General features: G+C 36.8%; 1 protein-coding gene across 1 annotated transcript in view; it reads left to right on the forward strand.

Moving 5' to 3' along the window:
• Fbxl17 (F-box and leucine rich repeat protein 17) overlaps positions 1-21,328 on the forward strand; it is a 449,288-nt gene that overhangs the window by 143,627 nt on the left and 284,333 nt on the right. Inside the window, 1 exon segment of the mRNA XM_060368269.1 lies at positions 14,645-14,775. Within this exon segment, the coding sequence (XP_060224252.1) occupies positions 14,645-14,775 (131 nt within the window).

A 21,328-nucleotide genomic window follows, 5' to 3' on the forward strand; every position in this document is an offset into this window, starting at 1 on the left:
AGAATCCAAGCACTAATATACAGAAAGTGTTCTCATTTGTCAATAAAATCTACAAAATTTGAACTAGTAAAAGTAGAAAGTAGATTGTGGATACCAGAGCTTAGAGACATTGGACAGCTGCTGGCTGAAGGATCCAAAAGATTGAATGAGATGTTTTAGAAGACTCAGGCCAGAACAAATTCATTTGTGTTGAAGTAGAATATTTTTGAAAATATGTGTGGTGTTTACTGAGAAAACATAAACATGAGCTCTCCAGTGGACAGGGGGAAGTTCTTCTTAACTTTGTGATAATGACATACTTGTTACATTTTAAAAACTCTTAATGGTAAGAGGTGCATGCTTGGGTTTTGGTGAAATGAAACCAAATCATCAAATTTCCTATAAGGAGATTAAAAAGCAAAAAAGATGGATGAGTATATCAGGAAATAAATACAGTAACAGTGATAATTGAGCTGGGTTAAATGACATTGGCTTTTATTTGCTTTCAGTATGCTTATTTCTATTTGAAAATTTCTATAGTGAAATAAGTTGTAAATATCATAAAATTTGAACTTTAGGCAATAATCCAAAATTAAAGAATTATGTTAAATTACATATATATTTTTATATGAATGTCATATTCCTATCATATAATATAGTGTAGTATATAGTTATATTAAAATATGATCAAAATTTTACTGTTAATGACTATATAATGACATGGAGATGTACAGGGTAATAATTAAAGTAGGTATTGATATACAGTATGAAGTTAAAATTGTGTGAATATTCCTGTAGAGTATACAAATGTCAACATGTCCCTGGAGTACAACCTAGGGACCCCCTGGATGCTGGAGCCTGTGTCACAGAGACATGGTAAAGATATTAGATCCTGTCATCTTACAAATAACCTTTTAACTAGTTGTTGACTAAAGTGGGCATTAAAAAAGATGTTGAAGAATTTTGTCTAAAGGTTCATTTTTATAACATTGGTATATGAAAATTCCACATTCTCTATGGTTAGAAGTAGGCGTTTACTTCCAGCAGGTGTTTATGGGTAGAAGTAGGTATGTTAAAGTTGGAAGAATGGTTAGCACTGTTTGGTCATTATATTTTGTCTGTGCTCTTCCAGCTGTTCAGTTTATTAATAATATTCATCAACTTTGTGTGATATGCTACTTACAAGTTGAGCTGAGTTTGTGTAGGATAGTAATTAAGCTGGTTATTTTTAATTAAGCTGATTATGCTCCGATACACCAGCTTTCCTTTGAATGTATCCAAAACCTAAGGAAAATGTCCGAACTTCTGATATTTTCTTGACTGTTGTCACGTTCAAAAAATTTAAAAATAAGACACTTATTTTTAAAAGTGCTTATGGGTGAGAATATGAACTGTTTCTTAAAGGAAAACAAAATTGATTTTTTTCAGTCGATTTAACATAAGTAACGGAAAAAATGATCATTCATGCAGCTAACTCAATTTTTGTCTTCCTTTTCTTGTTTACTCAGAGACCAGAAATGAAAGATGAACTTTCTTGCCTTTTTAAGTTTCCAAACAATTGGTCACTTTCAGTGTTTTGTTCTAATAGTAGAATGCTGTGCTTCCCTACTTAGAGGGTGACAATATCTTTAGTCATAGATGATCACTTCATTTGTTTCTCATAAGTCATATGTGCCTGGATGATATTTTGAGATGTAGAAAATGAGTTCTTAGATTGCTTTGAAGTATGACCTAGTGTGTATCAGCCAGTGAGTACTGGAAAGGGCATCTGACTGCTTGCCATGTTTCGCTCTAAGAAGAGAGCAGAGTGTGAGACAATGGGAGTGGTTCTCCAGACCTGATAAAATCTATTCATTGACTGTTTTTCTTAAAAGTTTGCAAAGAGCAGCAGACTATTTATCACTCTTGTCAAAGCTAATGGCACAGCTGCTGATTAGCCACACTGGTTAGTCATCTCCTCTGTCTGCCTGCTTTCTTCATTTGCAAGCTGCTGTTGTCATGACATTTATTTACTTTACATTATATAAGGAAGATTGCTTAGTATTTATATTAAGAAGAATAAAAACTTGGATAAAATGATTTAATTTATAATGACCTACAAAAGGTTAGTAGAACTGTATTTGTATCTCATTAAAAGAGTAAAGTTTTAAGATAAACATTACTGAAGAAACTTTAAGCCTATGTCTCTGCCCAGTGTCATCCCTGTTGAATGTTAAGATTGATAACTGTTTGCTCTTCATTGCTATATTTTTTTCTTTCTTTGCCCATCCCTTAAAGAGGTGTAATGATTTGTGATTTGTGTGACTTAACACACTGAACAGCTGAGATAGTATTTAAAAATAATTTAAAATGAGCTGTTATGTAGTGGTGCACAAACAGGGATAGACTGTTCTACCTTATGATTATTTCCCAAATTAGTGACTGATTTTTCCCCCCCAGTAAGGTGTAGTAATTTCACATCTATTGTTTTCACTTTGTTAAGTGGGTAATGCCTGCTCTGTGTACTTTATATTTTTATAACTCTGTTACTCACACTCAAGCTACAATAGATGCATTTGTTTGTGGTACATTTTCATTTTACCCACAAAAACAGCAAAATGTATCAATGTGACATAACTAAAATAATTGAATTCATCTTTTAGATGACTGACCTATAAAACTCCTAACAAATAAAATGAACAAATGAGTTTCTCTGTGGCACCTCTGCTTTAATTCAGTTGTCGCTTCAGGCTTGATAGAAATATGTAAACATAAGATGAGAAGAACTGACGGCTCTTTTTGACTCTTGGTGTTATACTTTAAATATTATTTTACTGTGCTTATATTGTCTTTCATCCACCTATTGAATTTTCATCACATTCGTGTTTATGAATTTCGATTTTTTTTTTATTTTGCAAATAGTCTTATAAGGGGGGTTTCAATGTTCCTTCATTTGATCTTGAACACACGAGGTCAGCCTTTATCCAGAAATGGATTGTGGGATGTTACTTCCAGCCAGTTTTTGTTCTTTAAAATTACTTCATAGTATTGTGTTGGAAATTTTATTTTAAGACAAAATAGATTCTGCTATACTTGTTTTGCAGCTAGATTCTCCTTTACTTGTTTTGTGGCATATAAAATAGTAGTGCTGAAATACATGACGTCCCATTTCTAAGTCAGCAAACTGACTGCCTGGGTAAAGAAAGCAGCCTCTGGGCCCATTGATAACAACTTAGTAATTTAGTCTGGAAAGATACTATTGAGAGAAAGATGAGTATGTATATTACTTTGAAGTAACATTTATTGTTAAGTATAGAATTAAATAAAATCTAATTATTTTAACACAGTTTGTTTAAACATTGGCAACTCTAGCCACTGGATACTCTTGATGGCTTGCCCCAATAGTATTCTATTTTTATATAACTGTTTCATTTTCGAGCAATACGTTTATTACGTTCATTATTTTCCCCAGAGAATTTTGAGTTTGAATTTGGTTACGAGCTTCTCAATGGTCAGGCACAACAAGAAAGAAGTGGAACTCAATAGAGAACCTATGAGGCAGTTGTGTTCCTTGAATGTTTGCTTTGCAGCAAGAGATCTCAGTCATTTACACAGAAGCTATTGATCACCGTTTATTTATGAAACCTTTAGGAAAATGGCTCCTCCACCATTATAGACCTGTTTTCAGTTGGGTGTAGCACAGTGCTTGATTGATTGGAAGTCCTCATTCTTCCTCCCTACTCAAGAACAGTTTCCCACTGGATCTAGAGGAGGTGCTTGGTTCTTGTTTTGACCAGAATTACTTATTTCTGTATGGAATTGGCAATCAATCCTGGATTTTAACAATGGAGCAGGTACCCCTCTGCCTGAGGAACCTGCTCAAGTTGAAAGAAGAAAACAGACATGGCTAGTGTGGGGTTTTAGGCAGGGTACAATAATGCTGCCATTATCCCTGCTTCTGGGTTGTTATATAAACTTCCACTAGATAGACTACATTATATTTTAGTTGTTGTTGCAAAATCCCACCCTTTCCATTTCTTAGCCTTTGCTTTGTGTTGGTTCTAGATGTGTTTGTTTTTCAGAATCCCCTTCCTTCAAATTGTAGGAGACAATGGCCCAGTGCATCTGCCTCCAGAGTGTGTCTTCTGTATAGGTGAGGAAGGTACACCCATGGAATCGCAACAGTATTATAGCATAAACAGACCTGAGCGATGATAATACCAGTTGACACGCCAGTGTGGATGGGTCCAATCTTCTGTGTACTACCCCATATGAAGACATACAGGCAGTTAATGAGTGTGAGGGAGAGAATGGGACTTCTCCCATGATAAGCTCCTTAACTGATGATCCTGTACCAAGTGGTCAGCCCTATAAACATAAAGCAACATTAAACAGACTTGGCAGGTTGTGTTTATATATTTATATGCATGTATTCATGCAATAACAATAACGGGAGAGGAGGTAGGGTTGGATCTGGGAGGACTTATATAAAGTTCTTAATTAAAAAAATATTACACACACACAAAAGAATCCTTTTTGAGCATGTGCTTTTAGACCTTCAGTGTATATTTAATGGAGCAAAGGGGCCAAAGAGAAGGAGGAGCCATGATACTTGTCTGTGACCCACTGTCTTCCATAGTGTTGTTGGTTTTAGCCATGGATGGCCCTAGCTTGCCGTGAGCGACAGTAGCCTGTGGGTCCCAGTTGTGCTGACACTCCCCTTTGCGCTGACTTTGTGATGGTTGGGCTTTCCTGTCATGGCTAACTCTGCTGTGTGCTGCCAAGCCCAGTTTGTTCAGCCTCTCTTTCACCAGAATTCCCTTTTCCTTTACTGAAATTCCCCTCATGTCACAGGATCCTCTTAGTAACTTTATTTTTCTGCTTAAACTCTGGCTATACTTCTGCATCTTGCTAGGTTTCTTGTATGAGAGCACATGACAGCCAAACTGATGTTTCTTTTCTTTCATGGGGTATTGTAACAATTGGAATCAAGCACCGTCAGAGGCTTGGATTTAGGCCTGCATTAGGCTTGACACTGTGCACTGTATCACCATTGCCCTCCTGCTGCCTTGAATCTGTTCAAACTGTACTTGGAGAGATAAGGTCAGACCAGTTTACCTGACGGCTGGGAATAATGAAGCTATGAAGTGCTGGTGGGTCCCAAACATAGGTTTCAGTGTAGCTGCTTCGTTTTATATGGAAAGATAGTTTTAGCATATGTTCCCAGTAAAAACAAACGACGTGTTTCTCATTGCTGTAACTGTTATGTCAGCCCACAGAGGCAAATGTGAGAAAAGCAGCAATGAAGATAACTACTGCCAGCAACTTATGTGCGTTGCTGAATATTAGTTGCCAGTTAGTTGATGTTATATCTTAGATGATTTTGATTGACAACTAAATGTGTAGATTATAGCATTTCAGTACTTCTGTTTGTTGTTTTTCAAGAATCGTTACGCTTTTTACTGATATGAGGAATGTGTAAGTGACTCAGAACATGTGCTGTCAAGGTACATCATAAATCTGGTAAGGTTTTACTTAGATGTAAACTAGATACTGTCATTTTACGTTTCATTTTTATCAATTGAAAGCTTAGGAGTCACAGTGGACAAGTTGGTTGAGAAAAGAGGATTATACATGGACAGTTATTTTATCAGAAAGGACTTTTTAATACAAAGTTATACATTTCCCTAGTTCATTTTGAAATATTTCTGTTATTTACTTTAATGACAACATAATTCAATTTTCTATGTTTGCATCAAATAAAGTGAAATAAAGACTGTTCTGGTTGCCATTTCTTTTGAATAATTGAGTTACCACAGTCATTATGCTGGAATTTTAGCTCTTTCTTCTAGCTTTTAACATTAGTATTATGAGAAGAGTCAGGAATAAAAACTTGACCAATTCTAAGTTTAAAAACTTTCTGAGCTAAACACTGCTACTTTGAACTGCTAAATAAACAGATGGGAGTCAGGGTTTGGAGAATTCCTGCTGGATTTGGCGTATGACTCCTTACAAATCATGCTTAACATTCAGCTCTTCTAAGATGTTTTAAAACCAGGGAAGTGTTAAATTCTTCAGTATTAGTGGCTAAGTGATTGGGTGTGTGTTCAGAGCCATTGATTCTTAACTCTATAACACAATGCCAAGATGATTAAAGAAATATTATTTATAAATCTGCACTGAGATTTCTTTTAGGCCTAGGTTCTGATTTCTTGCTCATTCAGATATGTAGTCTGATGATACACCTTTAGGTGTATCTGATATCTGATTTGTCACTTTGTCAATTTTGGACAAGGATAGAAATAAGAAATTATGCACACATACATGTACAACTTGGAATGTTTATTTCTATGAAAGTGGCTTATTACTCATAAAGAGAGAAAGCTTTTGCAGAAAGCCTTGCTGATCTAGCTTGTAGTGGGTTCCAGACCTCTGGTGTAGTGAGGAGAACCTATAGGGACTGGAGCCTTCTCGTATTGTGAAATCCCTGTAGCATGTTAAAGACACAGAAATTGGGGGAGTGGCCACTCCAGCTTTTAGAGTCTGTGCACTAAAGCTTTTGGAATGAAAGGATAGGAGCTTCTAAGATACCCTGTGAAACAGTATGTAGCCATACAATAGGACAATTAATTTCTGAAAGTAGAATGAAGGCTATATTTTCCTTTGAGCTTTGGCTTTTTGATGAGGCCCATAACTGAGGCGAAAGACTAGAATTTTTTTGATGTCAGGTGAGTCCTAGGTACTAGCGTGTTCTAAACCAGGAGAGATAAAAAGTAGACATTTAATTGATTAATATAAATTATGTGGTGCTGAGGATTGAACCTGGACCTTGTGCATGCTAAACCAGCACTCTCCCACTGAGCTACATTTTATTTTAGATATGACGCTGGCATTTCTGTAGCAGTTTTAGAATGCCGAAAAGAAAAACTATCTGCTGGAATAGTGTTTTAATTTCAAAATCATTAATTTTCCTTCTTTATTTTTCAGCTTAACACATAAAGAAAAAATGATTTGAATTTTTTTCTTTATTAGGCAGTATGAGATCCAGAAGCTGATGCACACATGGTTCTCCGTGTAATTAGTGTCTGTCTCTAGCAGTGGCATTTTTGTCATTTTACTACTTTAAAAAAAGTAAGAATGGAAATTTTACTTTTAGAATATATTTGGAAAATTTTTACTTTATTGAAGTGTGACTCATGATTAAAGTTGTTTCAAATTTTCATCAACCTCGTCTTTTTAAAATGAATGTATCTATGAGGCCGATGAGAGGAAATGAATAAAGGGAGTGCTCAAGCGTCTGATTATAAGACGCAGTCTCTCCTTAGTTTATTTCACTCAACATAGCATTCACTTGCTTTCACTTATCTTCTTTTAAAAGAAACAATGTGAACATTTAATTTTTTAATTGAAGAGAAATTGTGACTCTTAGCCCCTGCCATATGTAAAGTAGCAGGTTGCTTTGCACTTCTAACTACAAGTGCTGTTTGTAGATCATCCTGAGCTCTAGAAACCATATACAGGAGAAAGAAAAGGACCGCCTAACCAGAAAGGGCTTGAAAAAAGTCAATTTATGACTGCACCCCCGCCAGAGCAAAAGGAGCAGTACATCCACTCTGAATTGTACACCAGCAGACAGCCAATTAACAAACCCACATTCCACAGCCTGAGACTGTGATGGAAAGTGTGGTGAAGAGCTCAAATATTTCTAGCACACACATCACTGTCCTGACAGCTCATGGAGACTTTATTTAATTTTTTCCCTTTTCAGAACAAATATGTAAATACAGAATTTATTATGGTCCTTATTCTCAAACGGCTGTTAATTGTGTGGCTTGCTAATGTTGGTGTTTACTAGTTACTAATTATATATTAGAGAAGCCTATTTTCAAGCTTCTGAAAAATCCTAGCCTCAGATCTGCAGAGTGTGGAATTGCTAAAGTTAGAAGACTGGAAAACTTATTCCTAGAGTAAGAAATTATTTTTAAAGTACTTGTTTGCAGTTTATATCCTTTTTTATTTGAATTCATTTCAGTTAATATGCAGAATGTTTTGTAATGACACAAAGTAATTTTATTTCAGGATGAAATTTGAGGTTTCTAGGGTTTTGGCCCTGATTTTCATTTAGTAATAAGCATATACTAGAACTTTATCTACTGCTACATCAAGTGCAGATAACAGATCAGTGGCACTTGGTCCTGACTAAGCAGCTTATGCTTTTCTTTGATTGGAAGAATAGATATTTTACTAGTTAATAATGTGAAGCAATGTTGTACACACTACCGAAGGAATGAGACATAGTCTCACAAATTCCCTGGTCTTGTGCTTCTTGCAGTTTTTCTGCCCCATCTTCTGTAATGTTTCGTGAGCCTTAGGTGCAGGAGTTGTTTTATAGATATATAGAGAAAAAAGGGACCTGTGAATTAGAACGAGCAAGTAAAGTTTAGCGGAAAGGAAGAAATTATATAATTATATTATAATCACAAAGATAAAAGACAAAAGTAAAAACGTATTTAAAAAAATAGTTCAGAAATGAATACATGCACTGGCATGGGCTTGCTCTAGATTACAAACTTCTGGAAATCTTGTTTTTACACTTACTACTATTAGTCATTCTTATTGTTACTGCCATACTAAAAGGTGTTTAAAAACCTTCCAGTTCCACCCTGATGATTCCAGCTCCATGATATAATGGGAAGGATTGTTTAATGTCATAAATGTGACGTATTAATCTTTTAATTACCATGCATAGCATTATCACCCTTGAAGAGAAGTGCTGTGCAGAAAGGGCACTCCTGTCCTCTTGCCTTGCAGCTGCTCTAGTACAGCTGTTACACCTGGTCAAGGTGTTGGTCTCTTGCCGTCTTTCAGATAGACAGTTTCTCTCTCTGTTTTCTGTTTTCCATTATCAGCAGTCTTGCATCTTGTAGTCTCTGTTTTACCAGAGTTAACTCTCTTTGCTTCAGCTGTTAACCATCCTAAAGTGTTCAAGTTCAAATCTCCTTGTAGTATTTGAAACAAATTACATAACTCTTGAGTTCTTAATCCAGTAGTAGGCTGTAAGCAATTAATATCTCTCATTAATTTTAGAAATTAATTAAGAATTTACAATTGATCTCTTTGGATCTCTACCCTGTATGGTTGAAGGTTTTGTTTACTTAGTTTATAACCCAAATAGCTAATAGAATATACTCTCTGTGTTTTTGTTTTTGTTTTTGTTTTTCTTCTTCAGGAAAAACAACCCCAGCAGGGCAGAATTTTTCTTTCCTTAAACATTTTCTCTAAAGTATCTGCATAAGAATTAGCCAACAAAATATCATCCATGTAATGATAAGTAATGGGTTGAGGAAATTGTCTGTGAATTATTTCTAGCAGGTGCTGCACAAAATATTGACATAAAGTTGGACTATTTAACAGTGCCTGTGGAAGAACTTTCCAATGATATCTTTTTACTGGTCTGTCATTATTACAAGTAGATATTGAGAAAGTAAACCTTTCCCTTTCCTGCTCATGCAAGCGGATTGTGAAAAAGCAATCTTTTAAATGAATTACTATCATAGGCATAACTTAGGTAATAAAGAAGGCAAAGGAATTCCAGGCTGTAACAGACCCATTGGCTGAATTACTCTATTCACTGCTCTTAAACCTATTAACATCCTCCATTTTCTTGACTTATTTTTTTATAACACGGGGAAATCTATGGCCATTTACTTGCAATTCTAATTTTGGCTTTTGATCATTAGCCACTTTTCCAGAGCACACATTTTGTTGTACTTCTTCTAACCCCCTCCTCCTATACTCTTTCTACTGAAGTGGCTTTGCCTTTAATGTAGGGAAACAGTAGCAGTTGATTAATCTTATTAACTGCATTAATTTTCATCTTTTTTTTTAAATTGGCCGTAATTTTAATTTCTCCTTTGAAATCCTTATTTATATTTCCTGGATGCACAATAAATCACTGGGAAGTTAATCCACTCCTTCCCAAGATCATCCCTACTGTCCCTGAGGGCAGTGAACTCCAGTAGTTATTTCTTAACACTGACTTTTTAGGGATGGGGTAAGAGGTTTGTCTGTGGCCAAGTCTAGGGCAACACTGCCTTCAGTAGCGTACGTGATATCGGCAATGCTTAGTTTGTTTGTGTCAAGAAATTGTTTTGGATATCTCTATTGGACTTATACTCATTGGTCCAATGGTATCTCTTGCCACAACACTATTAAACTGAAAAGTGATTACTAACATTCTACATTCTGACTTGGTTTCTTTTAAATACCTTAGTATGTTTCTGAAAATGGAAGTGAGGCATTCAGAAGATTCTGGTAGAAGGGCTCTACTTACTCAAATCCTTTGTGAGTTTTATAACCCAAGATACCGGTGAAGTTAAAATGTCAGTTTTCTAGATGCAATTATCTGTTCACACTATGAGGGATTATTTCAGGTAGCTCTTTATGAAACACTGGAGGGCACTGTTATAATATTCCCTAGCAAGCAAATGGATGTGGTGAATTTGTCGAGGCTGTTTTTGGAGTTTTGAATAAAAATACCATAGCCTGTAGATATGTTGGGTCTGTGTCTTGTGATGATGTGCTGGGAGTTTGCACCCTGCAGCTGTTTCTGGATGCTGTTGTATTTCTACTAGTGTCGTATTTCTACTGGTGTTGGTCTAATGCTCATCAGGAAGGCCATGTGACTAAATGCCAGTGAATGCATGCCAGCTCATAAATTGATGCACCTTAAATATGTCAAGTATTTTTTTTTTATACTGTCTCAGAAATCCCTGGCATGTGAGTCTGGGTGTCCCTGTTAACATTGTTATAGATTGTGCACATTCAACAGTAACAGGCATGGGTGGCTAAGTGTTGTCATCTGGCCCACATCACACCCAGTAGATCTGGATGTGAGTTTCCGAGAGTGCAAGAGTCAGCCAAAGTTATGAGTTTGTTACCTGTGTAGTTTAGCCCTCATAATGTACTTTCCTGCTATGGATTAGTTCTATAGGATGTCCGAAGATTTTTACAAGTCTGTCAGATAGTTGAGATTTGCTAACATCTTTCTCTCTCTTATCCACCTTCACAGAGTTGCTTAAACCTTTGTGATCCTCAGCTGTCTTCCTTGGTTTGAGGGGCTGAACTGGTACATACAACTGGTTATTGCCTGCCTTCTTCCTGCCTTCCTGTAGCATTTTTATGTACATGCTCAATATCTTCTTTTTGAAAATAACTTATTTTGATAAAATATAATTGAAAGAATTCACCATTTTAACCATTTAAAATGCATATTTTTTTAGCATGTTCATTTACTGTATTCAACCCTAGCTTCTTTCTCTTCAAATATACAGTTCCCCTGAAGCCTATGTGCTGTAATCTTCTATTTTGGTGTGAGATAAATAACCACTAATTTAGTAACTTGAAAGAATAGATTCCACCTTACTCTGTACAGGGGTCTGGAGTCCTTGCATAGTCTAAGTACATCCTTTTTCTAACTTTAGGTACCTTTCTTTATAGAGCTTGGGTTCACTGGAATGTACTCACTGGAAGGAATCAGCTTTCATCAGTATAGGACTGATATCCCTACTTTATTGTTGGCCATGGCAAGGAGCTGATCTTAGTTCTAGGAGACTGACTTTACCACTGACCCCTTTAAGGGCAACAGAAGGCTCTCTCTGTCATCGGGACCTTTAGTAAGTACTCTGCTGAGCAGGTCAGTCCTGCCTAGGATGCTTTTCCTTTTGATTCACTTGGTATCTGTTGATGATCAGGGACTGTGAGTACAGTCATCTTTGCTTTATAAGGAGACTACTCTCCTACTTACAGTTCCTGTCCACATGTGATGACAAGTGAATTTACTAGGCATTGGGTTAGAACTCTGCTTAATGCACCTGTTTGTTTTGGAGTGTGCTTATTATGGTGAGAAGATGGAGGCCAGATCCTCTTTGTTGTCTGCAACTTATTATGAACCATTATTTTGCTATTTGTCTTAAAAAATAATGACCAGTCTATTTAAGAAAACACCAGGACTTTAAGGAATCTTCCGAAGCCCACTTGTCAGGAAGGCATTGTCACTTCACCACAGCCTTCCTCTTTGCTCCCCATCTAGTACTTCAGGCGATGTTAATTTATGTTTACCACATGAAGAATGTCAGGTATTGGGAGGGGTGCAGACTTGCAGGATTGAGTGTGAGCCCTTTGGAGTTTTAATGAACGTCAGTCAAATGTATAAATTCAGCAATTTATTTTGTTCTTTATGTGGTATTTTATATAGTTTTTTTTTCCTTTTTAGTTCCCTTAGGGGCTTGAAAATATTTTGTTTGTTTTGTTTACTCCCCAACACCAGAGGCTGCAGAGAGGTAAGGATCAAGCATCAAAGGGTTAAGATTTTCGAGTCGAAACAGCTCCCCCATGGGCTCTGTGCATGGTGTGCTGGTTACTATGAGTATACTGAGGGGTTCCTAGAAGAAAAGGACATTGGAGAAACGAGATGACATTTGACTGGTCAGCAGCCTGGAGATGTTAGAGGGCCTAAAGGATTTTTGTTGTTATTGATGTTCTTGTTTTGGTAGTGTTTTGTTTTTCAAACAGGGTTTCCTTATGGAGCCCTGGTTTGTCTGGACTCACAGAGATGACCTGTCTCTGCCTGCCTAGTGCTGGGATTAAAGGTGCTCACTCCCTACCATATTTGCCTAGCATAGACTGTAAGTGTGAGCCAACTAGAGTATGAACTGTCACAACTCCGTTCTTCTTTCCTGGTCTTGCCTTCTCTCTGGAGTTCTGGTTTTCCCGAGTCTGGTGCTGCGTGCGCTGGATTTGATTTCATTGAACATCTGATGTGATAGGCAGAGCACAGGGAAGGTTTCCTAAGAGTTTCTGTCTAGAGATGAGACATTAATGGCCTTAGAAGGAGCTACTGCAGCAACGCCTTGCCTCTAGGATGTACCTGCATTGTCCATTTTTCCCTATTTTATGTCTCATCCATCTCTTTTCTTCCCACAATTAACTGTGCAGCATGCTTCAGAGAGCAAAGAGCCATGGTGTCTCAACTATGCGGGTAGCTTCTGCTTTCCTAGTTTGGCAGCTGACCTTTCATTCTCTAGTACTGTGGCTAACACATCAGCCACCAACTGCACACAGATATGCAGTCCAAATATAAGTGAATTGAAGACTTACGTCCTGGCACCCTGGTCGCATTTGAATTGCTCAGCAGTTGCCCATACCCGTGTATTGCCATGGATTTTAGTATCTGCTCCTTGTAGGATTTAAGCTGAACTGACCGAGGGGAGACTTGAGTGCTTGGAGGCCTTTGGCAATTGGGTCAAACCTACAATTCTGCTTCCTTAGGGATAACGTTCCCTAAAGGGGCATCTGATGGCCTAGGGAAGACAAACTAGTCCTAGGAGAGCTCCTTCAAGTCGCTGTAAGTGCTGTGTCCTAGTTTCTAAGAGCTGCTGTAACAAATGTTCACACACTTAGCTCAAACTGTACAAATTATTACCCCACTGTTGTCTCAATTGGATGTCTGTCTGTCATAGGTCTTTCCAGGGTAAAGTCAAGGTATGGGCTGGATTGCGTTTCTTTGTGAAAGCTCAAGGACAGCTTATCTGGCATGGCTTTGTTTTGTTTTCATTTGTTTGTCTGTTTTAGTTTTTTTTCTCCTTTATATTTGACAGACTTGAGTCCTTTAGGGTTGTAGGTTTCCATCCGCATTTCTTACTGGCTGTTCCCAGCAGTCAGTGCTGCGCAGTCTGTGGCTCTTTGCCCTGCTTCTGCATTCCCACTGTTTTGGAAAAGCAGGTTGGATCTCTCTGATGGTTGAGATGGCTGTTGCAGCTTCCATGACATCTCTCTGACAAGCTGGATAACATTCTTCTCTTACAAGATACTCGTTGATTACAGTGGGCCTGCTCGAATTACCTGCCATGGGCTCCATTTCAGGATCGGTTCCTCTAATGACACCTGTGACCTCACTCTTGCCTTCTAAAGGGCCATATTAAGGCATGCATACATTTGCAGGGTGATAGAGTGTGTAGTCTAGCACATGCTTCCAGATTGTTTTGTCTGTTACTAAGCATAAATTGCTTGTGTGTAAATATGCCGTAGTTGACGAGGGTAATTAACATGCTGCCACCTTTACGTAAATGTTACTAATTTGCCTTTGGAGACAACACATCAAGGATCATCAGAAAAGGGATGAGAGAAATAAAGAGGTCAGAATTGGTATGTTATAGTAAAACACGTGACTCTAATAGTCCCTGTTTGGAGAATACTCATAGCTTATCATCAAGACATCTCTGAATTAATTATGTACAAGTGAATTTGTACAAAAGTGACATTTTAGTTTTGGATGTAAACCTAAAAGTTGAGCCCTGAGTGAACTTACTAGCTTTACTGTGACGTGCTCGCCAGCTTCTCTGCCTAATATACAGCATTTTGCTAGTTCTTCACTTTAACGTGCTTCCGTAAAACATTTTTTTTATTTTTTGTTGCCCATTCATACATTCATCATGGATTCCCATGCTTATTTAAAATTTTCTGTGTAAAATACTTTGATGTTTAATTAAAAGCCTAGACTATCTCTCAAGCATTAATATTGTACAGTGGTGCTTCTCTGACTCCATGGCAAATGATAGTGTAATTTTTGAGAATTAACATGGCACTTACTTTTTTTTCTTATCTTTCATCTTATTTATGTCACTAGCTGAGAAACCTTTCCAGCTTGGACCTCCGTCATATCACTGAACTCGATAATGAAACTGTGATGGAAATCGTCAAGAGGTGCAAAAACCTGAGCTCTCTGAACCTCTGTCTGAACTGGATCATAAATGACAGGTAACCATCAAAACGCTGGTCTTAGAGATGTGTCCAGAGGCAAGCGTGGCAGACACCGATTACCACTGTAATAAACATGTCAGCTGTAAGCACAGCTGAATGCAGCTTGTCCTGGCAATGGTGTGCTCAAGGTTGGAGAGAGCTGTAGATGAAGACGTCAGTGCACCTGTGGCTTGCAGCTGCCGCTGCGTTCTTAAGCGCTTTAATACTGCTGTGTGCTTGAACAATCACAACAGTAGTGTTTTATCTTGTTCCTTTGGAAGCATAGATTGCTTTGTATTTTTGAGAGTTTTGTGGTTGATTGTTATGGTTTACCTTATCAGTGAGTCTGAGGAATTAGCATGAACATTTTGCATTTAGACTCTTATTAATTACAATGATTTTATTTCTTACAAATATAAGTTGTTTTTAAGTAGAATCATGTAATTTAGCAGTTTAATTCATAATATAGAATTTATAAAATGGGAATTTTTTTTTTTAATAAAAATAATCTCGTTTTTCTCTGAACTGTCACACTGATGTAGACAAAGTATGCCTCTTGCAAGTAGATTTTCACGGTGCAGACGAGAGCACAGTATTCCTGCCGCCACGAGCAGGCAGGTGAGGACGGTGTTCCCACTGCCATCAAGGGGCAGGAATGTCGGGACAGGGTTCCCACCGCCACTAAGGAGGCAGCAGTGTGAGGACAAGCACAGGACAAGAGCCTGGCCCACCAAGTTTTCATAACTGTTTTTAAAGATAGGTCATTGCAGAGAATTTGCTTTTAAAATAAAACATATTGTTCCATCTAAAATTAATGACTGTTTAGATAGAAGTATTTTATAAGTAGGGGAACTAATATGTTATGCTTACCTCAGTAATGCTTTAAACTTAACTCCCCCTATTCTCCTGGTTTTTATATTTCTTTTTATACTTTAAAAATAAAGTGGTACAGACTCCAATTGTTATAGTGATCAATTTTAGATTGCCCTAAATTAGTCTTTAAGTTGTATGATAGTCTTCATGTAACTCTTAGAAAAATTTTTATAGTACATTTTCTATCATTTATTTATTTAAAAAATTTACCCAATATATCAAATTTACAATTGGATATATTTACAGTGTCCCATGTAAAGCTTCAGAGCGTCTGTAAGTGATATGATATTTACATTAGGCTAAGAAAATCTGTCTTCTGAAGCATTTACCCATGTGTGCTTTTTCTAAAAAGGCAAAAACTCAGCATTCAGAATCTACTCTTCTTGCCATTTAAAAATATGCAGTACAATGTCATTGTTAGTGTCTTGAAAGCCTTACTCCTGTCTAACTTACGGCCAGCTACCATGATTCTCTCAGTTTCCAGAAGGCCAGTTCTTGCACCTTCCTCCAGTGAGGGAGATCATGTAGTGCCTGCCAACCAATATGGTGAGCACAGAAGGCCTTTGTCTTCCTGGTTTCGTTGGCCACCAGCCCAGTAGTAGATTCACTGGGACCTGTGGTAGTCCCGTTATCAAGTCTGTCAGAAGCTTCCATACCACGTGCCTTAGAGATGTGCTAACAAGGCCACTGTCCACGCACGGAGGCCTTTGGTTTTCTTTGCGCTGAGGAACAATTGTCATCTTCTTTTCTTTTTTTCTTTCTTTCTTTTTTTTTTCTTAATAGCCATTCTTGCTAAGTGGGTACTGTAGGGACTTACTTTGTGTCTCACTGAAAGAGAACAATCAGTCCTGCCCAGTGCTGAAAGTCCAGGCATAGCTCCGGGTTTCTCACTCTTGTTGGGGCTGACAGTTAGTGATCTTAACAAGTTTATCTGCCATAAAAAAAAGTCTATTGTCTATTCTAAAAATCAGACTGTTTGTGTTTTTGCTGTTGAGTTACATGTATTGGATTACTTACCGATTGTTACAATACTGTTTGTAAGTATTTTTTTCCCATTCTATAAATTCTCTTCACTCTGATGTTTCCTTTGCTGTATGGAAGCCTTGTGGTTTGATCTAATCGTCTTGCTTTTTTTTTTATTTTTGCTTGTATTTCCTGCTCTTTTTGATTCTGCCCAACTACTTCCTAGTGTAACATCATGATGTACCTTTCTGTTTTCTTATTGGTGTTTCATAATTTTTTTCTCTTATATTTTTTTAATTTCTTACATCTTTATTGAATCAAATTTGTCTTGAAAAATTTACTGAATTTTCAGATTTTCTTTAAAAGTCCATTAGACTTTTTGGAATTAGAATTTGTTAATATGTATTTATTGTTTTTGGCAATACTTCCTTTCAAAGTAAGTCAGAAAATTGAAGGATAATTAAGTAATATCTGTTTAAAAATTAATGTGTCTCTACAGTCAGTATTCTAATTTACAGAGGGTTGTTTGAAAACTCAACATACTCTTTAATAGCTTTTCAAGGCAAGTAATACAGTAAAGTGTATAAACATGTTGTATTTCCATCTGCTTCATATTTAGATAAGTTTCTTATCAATATGTTGAATTAATACACACCTGCAGCAATGTGGTTGTATGGCATAGTCTTTTGTACATGTCTCTAGGAGTCCTCTGCACCAAGAGAATCAGCGATCAGAGAGTGCTGCACATGGTAACATCATATGGAATCCGTGTATGCTATGTGGATTATCTCCTGAGTACACACTTTCATTTAAGCAAATATGTGCGGGGCCCTTACTCTAAGCTCTTCAGACACTCACTGTCAAAACTGGGGTCTTAAGATGGGACATGAGCAGTGTTTACTTTGCCTTTTCTTCCTCTGCAAGGCTTTGGGGACTCAACTCTTGCTCCCTATGACTTTTTTTTTGTACTTATCTGTAATGGTTATTTAGTGTTTGATTCTAAATATAATAAGTACCGTGGAGATTTATTTCCAAGGAATGAAAGTGTATTTTTATGTTTTTAATGGAAAAGTTTGGATTAATTGAGAAAACATGCATTTTAATGAGTTGAGCAGTAGACTTATGAAGATCAGACTCTTAGTTTTAATTATGCTACTTACACTTCTTCTGTGTACTATAATAGAAGTTTCAGACATTAAAACCCACTTCGCAATATCATCTAAATTACTCATCTCATTGTTCTTGCCATACTGTATTACTAAGCTAAGTAATATTTGTAATTGTATTGGTGTAAATCTAGGACTTCCCATCAGACTTAATTATGATTTCAGCACTTAGCCGGGATGGGTTAGTCACCTCTCATAGAGAGCACTGGTACTAATGCATTTAGCCTATCAATTAGCTTCTGCTTTACATTCGTTCATTATTAGTGTCCTTTTGTAACCCAGGAAGCAGTGCTAAGTACTTGGTACTGTGCATCAGAGTGTGGAGCACTGAGCCCCTGCTGCTGTGACATAATACAATGTTAGTGATGAGTTTGGTCAGGATAGAGGGGAGGAGTGTAGCTGTTACTGCCCAGGTAATTGACAGGTATTTTACATTCATCCTCACTTAAGCCTTTCCACATTCTTTGTTCAGGGGAAGGTCAAACCGCTTTATTACATGTAGCTTGTTTCTTTGACTCATTTTGGCTTTTAGGTCAATGTGTTTTTTGTAATTAGTACTTATGAAAACTGGGTGAGGACAAACAAGAAAATATTAATGAGTCATGAGTCAGTTTTCTATTTCGTAGATGGAATTCATCCACTATTAATATATGGAAAATTCTTAGATTTGTGTTTTTGGTGAGAGCTCATTATTTTCTTTGATCTAAAAGAGCAGTTTTCAATCTGTGGGTTGTGATCCCTTTGGGGACCTGCAAATCCGATATTCTGCATTACCAGATATTCATATTACAATTGATAAGTATAACAAGATTGCATTTCTGAAGTGGCAACAAAATAATTTTATGGTTGGGGTCATTATAACACTGGGAACTCTGCTAAAGGGTCACAGCATTAGGAAGGTTTAGAAATACTGGTCTAGAAGCTGTAGACATTCTTTTGTGTGTTCATATATCAAAAACCCTATTATCATTATAGGCTGTGTCTCTAACATGCTGGTTTAGTAAATGGTATTGCTTTGTTTTTTTACATTTAAAGTTATTGTCTATGAAATATTTTAATGCTAACATTTAAAACTATAGTAATTAAAGGCTATTCTCATTATGATTATGGTATTGGGTTTGGCTTTTGTTGTTTCTTGTTTGGTTGGTTTTTGTGGGGGTGGAATCAAATCCAGGCTTTACATGTGCTGCATTAAAGTCCTACCACTGAGCGACATCCCTGACTCTAATGGCTTAGTTTTTGTGGTCACCAAATTGATCTGTGTGGCTAAGGCTTGCTGTTCTCTTTCTTTGTTGTTTACTGAAAGCACCTCTTGCATTGAGAGGATTGCTCAGCATGATATTTCCTTGTATTCAGAAGGACAGGAGAGTAGTCATTTGACATTTACCATTGCTTTTAAATATAAATACAATCCAAGTGTTCTATGAAAGAATACAGGACTATTTCTATCTGTGATTTTAAATTAAACATCTGGTTATTATGTCTTCCCTATTCTTTCTGACTCCAAGTTTATTGAAATGTTTATCTGTATTGGATAAAAATATTTTGTTATTTTACAGTCAACTTCCTCTTTAGGTTTTTTTGTGTAACTGACACAGAATCCAAAAGCTGCATATTTAGGTATAAAAGGCTGATATGTAAAAACTTGAACGGTTCTGAGTTTCTTCATAGCAGTATGATTATAATAGTTCTTTTTTTTATCAATAAATGAAAAAATGCCTTGATTTAGTTTTTTTTCAAAAATTATTTAAATTCTTTATGTCAAAAATGTAGTTTTTCAATTTAAAATTTTTAACACTGGTCCTTAAAAAAAAAGGGTAGTTTAGTTTCTGTGATCTAAGTCCCTGTGAGCAGATGACCCTTTCATTGGCAGCTTGCTGTGTTGCTCCTGAAAACAGTGTAGGGCAATAATGTGAGAGAAATTAAAGATTCTCCAGAGCACAGCAAAAGCCCGGGCCTACCCTCGTGATAACAGAGCTCCCAGGTTGGACAGATACTTGTAATAACAGAGTTGGGTAGTGCATGATGAAGTGAGGGTTATTTAGTTTACTGTTTGGGAAATGGAAAGTCCAGCCTAAGATGGCGCATGAGCTTGATTTGGGGTAAAGTTCTTCAGACGGGTACATAATAGTGGCAGGAAGAGGTCAGAGGATGAGGCAGGAAGTCAGAGAAAGGTTGGAGGTCAAGGGAGAACTACCGTGCTCCTTTAAGAGACTCCATCTCTTCAAGAGTCCACTGAATCAGTAAGGACACACTGAAAGCTCAGTGGGCAACATATAGATGACACCATCAGTCATAGACAAACCTCAGCAGTGGTTGTTGGAACAAACTATCATTGCCATGCTTTTCTGGGCTAGTGTTTTATTTCCATGAAAGGCTTTATTCTAAAATATGGAGATTTTTAAGTCTTAGACTTTTGTTGCTACTTCCTTTTCAGGTACACAATAAGATTTTTTAAATTAAGATAATTTACATGTAAATAATGAAGTTTTGTCTTATAAAAGTTTTTGAGTAGCCCATCTTTCTTTTATTAGGAATATCTGCAGGATGAGGAATGGGCTATTGTCTTGGGCTGTTAGCCAGTTTCTTCTTCCAACAGACATGATGAGTATTTTTATCTGTTTTTATCCTACTCAGCCTAAAAACTGAATTCTTCTTCATTAAAATATAGAATATAGGGATCAGGGGGATGGCTCAGTTGTTAAGAAACTTTCTTTTTCTTCTGGAGGACCTGACTAGGTAGGTTCCCAGCTACCTGTAATTCCACCTTCAAGGGATCCTGTTTTTGCTTCTGTCGGCACCTGCACACATGGAATGTATATTCACACCTACACACATACACTTATAATATATTAAACTTAAAGATTTTTAGATACTTCATATGTTAAATCAAATAGCTCTTTGTAAGTTTAGTCTGATAAAAACACCAACACTTAACAGAATTAATTTTTTTCCTTGTTATTGCTGTCATTTCCAGTTTCAAGACTTTGACCAACAGGTAGAGGCTAGAGAGGGAGACATAATTCAACTTTAATAGATAAAGCATTTATTTTCATTAACAGACTTCTGATATTGAAAGCAAACAGGACTGTTATAAAACAATTTATTAGATTTTAAGATGAACTGGTTTTCTAAACTCTTCCAGCTTCAAACTTCTGAATTAAAGTTATTTATTTATTTTGGTGCTGCCATCACATCCAGTGTCTAATGAATTCTGAGCATGTGTTCTACCATCAAGCTACATCCTTAGTCATAATAGATGTTTTTAAAAAAAAGTGAATGCAAAGGTCTTGCTTAAATTTGATTCGTGATTCCTTTGTTATTAGCATTAAGAGAAGTCCTAACACTAAGGTCTTTTACTCTCCTACAGAAAGGCAAATCCCTTTGTTGTGTGATTGGGGAAAGGTGGGTTGGAGTTTTAGAGGCAGATGTGTCCTGTACACCCTCAGTGAGATTGACAGTACCCAGCTCATGCAAAACTCAGCGACCTGTTAGATAAAGATTTTTCTAACTCCCTTGATCATCTCTGGATGTTTATTCTGTTTCTTCTTTCAAATTTCCGTTGATTC

Source organism: Meriones unguiculatus, chromosome 15, assembly GCF_030254825.1.
Source record: "Meriones unguiculatus strain TT.TT164.6M chromosome 15, Bangor_MerUng_6.1, whole genome shotgun sequence".
Classification (NCBI taxonomy): domain Eukaryota; kingdom Metazoa; phylum Chordata; class Mammalia; order Rodentia; family Muridae; genus Meriones; species Meriones unguiculatus.